The sequence below is a fragment of the Engraulis encrasicolus genome, chromosome 8, assembly GCF_034702125.1.
Source record: "Engraulis encrasicolus isolate BLACKSEA-1 chromosome 8, IST_EnEncr_1.0, whole genome shotgun sequence".
Lineage (NCBI taxonomy): Eukaryota > Metazoa > Chordata > Actinopteri > Clupeiformes > Engraulidae > Engraulis > Engraulis encrasicolus.
Window position 1 is genome coordinate 16,696,032 of NC_085864.1, and position 5,000 is coordinate 16,701,031.

Below are 5,000 nucleotides of genomic sequence, written 5' to 3' on the forward strand. Positions count from 1 at the left end.
TCTCATGCCCTAAACGTGTGATAATAAGGGGGTTTAAAACGTTGTTGTCGTCCACAATGTACCTAAATCCCAAGCGCGCAATTTTAATCAATTATAACAACTCCTTCATAAAGTGTAAATTATTTAGGCACGCACTACTTTTACACAAGAAACTTCAAAAAGGTTAACCTCAGAGTAATATAACCCCACTCAGAAAGAGTGAAATAATTTAATACATTACCAAAAAACCTGTAAACTGTACCATTATGATGATTCTTTTAAAAAAAAACATGTATATGGTAAGTGCCTGGTGAGTTCAACTGCGTGCGTCCCTCACTGAGAGCACTGTCAATGCGTGCGTACCAGACACTTACAGATTGCGCATGCTGTTTGGACACGGCACAGCGCAGCATGACTATGTCCTACAACGCACTGTACCTCTCAGCCCTATCAAACAACAAAGGCTGTATACATCCAGTTTTACCATTACATATATAGCCACATGAACCACAAAATCACCCTACAAATCAACCTGGAGATGTAAATTCAAGTAGTCTTCTCTGCGTAAAAAAGAAAAAATAGTTTTCGTGTGCACATATGGCAGAGTTGCTATATTTGGTGTTCAACTGCGACTTGTGGACGGTCCCAGCGTCACATTCAAGACAGCTTGGTATTCATTACCCTTGTGTTTTGTCTGTGTTGTCACTTTCCTGGTTTAAGGGTTAAGACCTGCTTCAGACGTGAAGGGGTCTGTTTCTGCGCAAAGAACACCCTACCCTCTTCACGTAGACTACCCTGTATATCTCCGCCCTCTGTTTATTATATTCATATTCGAAATATGCGCTCCCCTTCCTTCAAGGTTTTTTTTTTTTTTTTTTGGTGCGTTCTTGTCTCTGCGTGCATATCACTAGCATAAATACATTTAATTTTGGCTTTAGGGGTAGAAACGGAAATGAGCTTGATGTTAATGTCAAAATAATAACCAAAACACCTAGCCTTAAGTATTTCAAGCCATCCACTGGCCTGGCCTACTATGACACAGTATGTTGTCAATAACAAATTCTACATCTTATTTTAATTAGTTGAAATAAAACACAGTTCCACTACTTTGCAATGTAAGAAAAATATTTTTGCTTGGCTGAAAATGAGATGAATAAATACGCGTAGGCTACCACAGTGGGGGGAAATGCGAGTCGCATGATGGCCTTGAGGTTACTGACGTTCAGTCTCTTTGAGGAGTTTGAGTTTCGTCGACTATCGCCATAAATCAGTGTCAAACACATAAGACGCCTAAATCTTTGCAATATTAATAGGATTTTTTGGCTTAACTAATATCTGTAACTTTGTGTCATTTTTTTGTTTTGTTTTGGGGTGTCGCCTTGTCGAGCTTGGAGAAAAGTGTGAAAGTGCATCGTCTACATATCCGCTTTGGCTGCAGCCGGTAGTCTATCTAAGTGGCCCGGGGCTATCGGCATGATATTTTTGTGAATGGGATGTAAAAGCATAGTTGAGCATGAAACCTTATTTAATGAAAGCCACTTGAGCTCTCTCAAGCCCGAGAGAGGGCCATATGGCGAGCAGCGTCCTAACAGAAAAAGACAAAACAAAACTTTTCCAGCCTTTAATATCCTGAGCTCTTGACACTTCTTTCTCTCTCCCCCCCTCACCCCCTCTCTCTCTCCATATGTCAGCCACAACAGGGCATGTGTGTAAATCATGATACACGTATTTTTTATGTGGTTCAACACAGTCTAAGACTATTCACTCTGTGATGGATAGCCGTTTGGTTGAGGTAGGCTATTGGCTTCTGCAGAAACCTGGGAACAGCGTTCCTTCAAAGTATCCGTACCCCTGGATTTTCATTCACAAATCCCATCGGGAGGAAAGGGGCTTGTAAGCCCCGTTAAGCAGACTCTTGGCATAGAATGTGATGAATATTTTAAACACTGACAAACTCGTATAATCACCTTAATGAAAACGCAGGGAACTATCCCATCTGTCACCTAAAGAGGGACTTAACTTTAACAAGTGATGTATCAATCTCTTTAAAATATATTTTCTCAGCACAAAAGCTGTGAGCATTGCTTACTTGTCAACTTTTACTAGACCCATTTAAGAGATTATATAGCCTGAGACTTGAAACATGCCAGGTGGTGGCCTATTTTCTTACAGAAGACTTAAGTGTGGCCTGCGTTCATATCAAATACAGTCAGAATTATGTGTGTGAAAATATAGAAAAATGTTCCACATGTAGGCTTTAGACTATAGCCTACTCTGTAGCTGTAAGAGAGAATGTTTAATTCTTGTCAAACATGGCACACATCTAGGAAAATAAACAGTGAGTTTATGTGTCATTATGTATGATCATTGAAACAATGGTCTCCTTCCTGTTTACGTCTTGATTTTAATATCATAAAGTTATGTTGCCAGCGCAGGGATTTTTAATTCCTCTTTAGAAATGGATCTTAAAAAAATACGTAGACATAAACAAACACTTGGCGTATATTGACATCTATTTCAACTTTTATAGGAATAACCCTAAGCAACCAGGGCTACATCTAAAAACATCACCAGGGTGGTGAACTTTTGTCACGAGCACGCGGGAATAGCAAACTTAAAAGGTTTTTGACAGCTGACCAACAACATGCAATTGTCACTTCAAATTAGAAATCCAAAATCGAAACGAACAGTGTTCCGGGGGAGAGAGACCTTGCATCGGAGGCAGGCGACAGCACGCCGAAAGTCTGCGTATTCTTGATGAAGTCTTATCTACACCCTGACTTGTGTAGTAGCGACAGTAGGTAGGGGTTTTAGACCATATCAACCGCTTCACTTCAGGAGAAAGCTCGACTTTAGTCTATACAATGCTCCTGTGTGTCTCCTAAACGCCAAAATTACTATCCACCAACAGGGCATTTCTTAACCGAAGTAATCAAATTACAAACTTACCTTGTTAGACAGTTTATAGTTGCCTATTCCAATGTTCCGAGTGAAAAGCCAAAAAAGCAGCCTATTTAAGAAACTCATCTGCCGGCACGGTGTGTGATAATATAAGTGGAGATAACGGTGCGTCTTATGAGCACGCAGCCGAGAGCGATTGTATCAGTATGTCAAGATGTAAAAGTAGCCTTAAATTATTAATATAGCGGCTGAACTCTAATGAAACAAAATGGGTAACCTGGCGAAAACGCATCGATCGCTGGTTCCACTAAGCATTAGATCAAAAAGCGATATTGTGAAGTTACCTGGATGCCCGAGCTCTTCTGCCATCCGATCTAAGTCTCCCTTAATGATCATCTCAACAGACTTCTGGAGTCATTTCTGACGTTTCAACTTTGAACTGCCAGCCTCCAAAAACCATGCCAGTTTTCCAAGCACGACTGCCAACTCTTTTTTATTATTAATTGCTATGAATTTCTTGTTGTTCGCCCTCCCCTCCTCTCTCTCTTGCTCTTTCTCTCTCTTGCTCACTCACTCGCTCTCTCCCTCTCTCCACCCTCCCTTCCTATCCCTTCTGTCTCTCACCCCTCCTATAAAAATACGTGCTTAGTCCAGCATCAGTTTCCTTCGATTTTTTATTTTCGTAATTTCCTCGGCTATTTTTACATCTAGGCAATAACGCGCGTGGAGATGATAATGGGACCTCTATGCCGTGTAAGTGTTTTAGCGCCCCGTGTGATGTCAGTCTATAATAAAACGAAAAGGTAAAATCGAGGGCAGGAACTTCAAGTGACCCCAACTTGAACTTCGCAACACATTGCGGGCTGGTCTTAAAGAGACAGGCATTTTATTGTATATCACAAGAACCGTGCGCTTCCAAAAAAAGACCAACATGCGCTTTAAAAACAGCAACATGTCAAAAGTCAATCAAATAGATGTGTTCTACTCTTGAAACGATTTAGTTTATAGCCTGGACACAATATTTCGAAAACGTTTGACATACTGTAGCCTACTTATGCTACAATACCACTGTAAAACTGGAAATCGTGTTTGGGGAAGTCGACGATGCTCTGTGACCTTAAAAGTGTATCTCTATACACAGTGCACTGACTATTTTCTACTCACTGATAGAATAGGGCCTACTTGGACTCTGCACAACCCATAGCCTGAACAACAACAATGAGCAAGGGAAGTCAGAACATTGATGTGGACCAATGCGTAAAGTGTATCAAAGTGTAACTTTTACGCGTAATGACAACGGAGCTCGCCTTCGCCTAAAAGATTTAAGCGCAATGAATAAAAATGCCCTTAAATACCAATTTGATAGTATGCTTGTACGGCCACTATATATGTAATCAACAAGATAATTACAGTGCACTGTGCATAAATGCATCTGCCATCTATGAGTATTTTGTTCAAACTAATTTTTAACTGCAGCAAAGCTCATCCTTAAGATCATCCTGGCCTAATTTGACATCACCACTACATTGCCAAATTGTAAAATGTCAAATTGTTATACTTTCTACGAGTATATAATAGGCTATACGTGTGTTTTGCCATAAGTTGTTTATTTTTTATTGGGATAAACCAAGGCTTCAAAATGGTCACGTTTCACAGACTTAGCTGGTAACAGGTAATCAGGATGATGGCAACACTATGCTAAAATATATTTAAAGTGTAAATAAAGAAATAAAGTTATGCCACACTATTCAGGGTCATGGTCGGTAAACACTTGCATTTTGTTTATACATGACCCATAACACTGACCCATGAATTTTGTTTATACGGGACCTATTAACCATTACTGATCTATCGCCAGCATCTGACCTAAGTAACATTATACGATATCTGATGAACTGACAGTCGTGTGGAGTCTGACAGACATGTCACTTTGATATGACAGTCACAGAACAAAAATCGTGCTTCATCCAGAACATGAAGCTTTCGCACGAGCTTAACGGGAGGACCAGTTATCAAAGTGTTGTGATGGAAGAATTTGCCCATTCGCTTTTCTTTTCCTTCGAGTTTGTACCCAGTTGAAGCATGCCAGCTGTCAAAACAACAATGTGCAAAAAATACAA

The 5,000-nt window shown here is 40.1% G+C and overlaps 1 protein-coding gene across 4 annotated transcripts in view; it reads right to left on the minus strand.

The window, feature by feature from the left end:
- Positions 1–5,000, minus strand: part of hic1 (hypermethylated in cancer 1) — a 15,890-nt gene that overhangs the window by 9,358 nt on the left and 1,532 nt on the right. The window contains exon 1 of one of the 4 annotated variants that reach the window (XM_063205056.1): positions 3,225–3,416. The exons of 2 other annotated variants lie outside the window; for them this stretch is intronic. In XM_063205056.1, coding sequence (XP_063061126.1) covers positions 3,225–3,276 — 52 coding nt within the window. In that variant the 5' untranslated portion in view covers positions 3,277–3,416. One more of the 4 variants, XM_063205060.1, reaches the window with a different exon arrangement.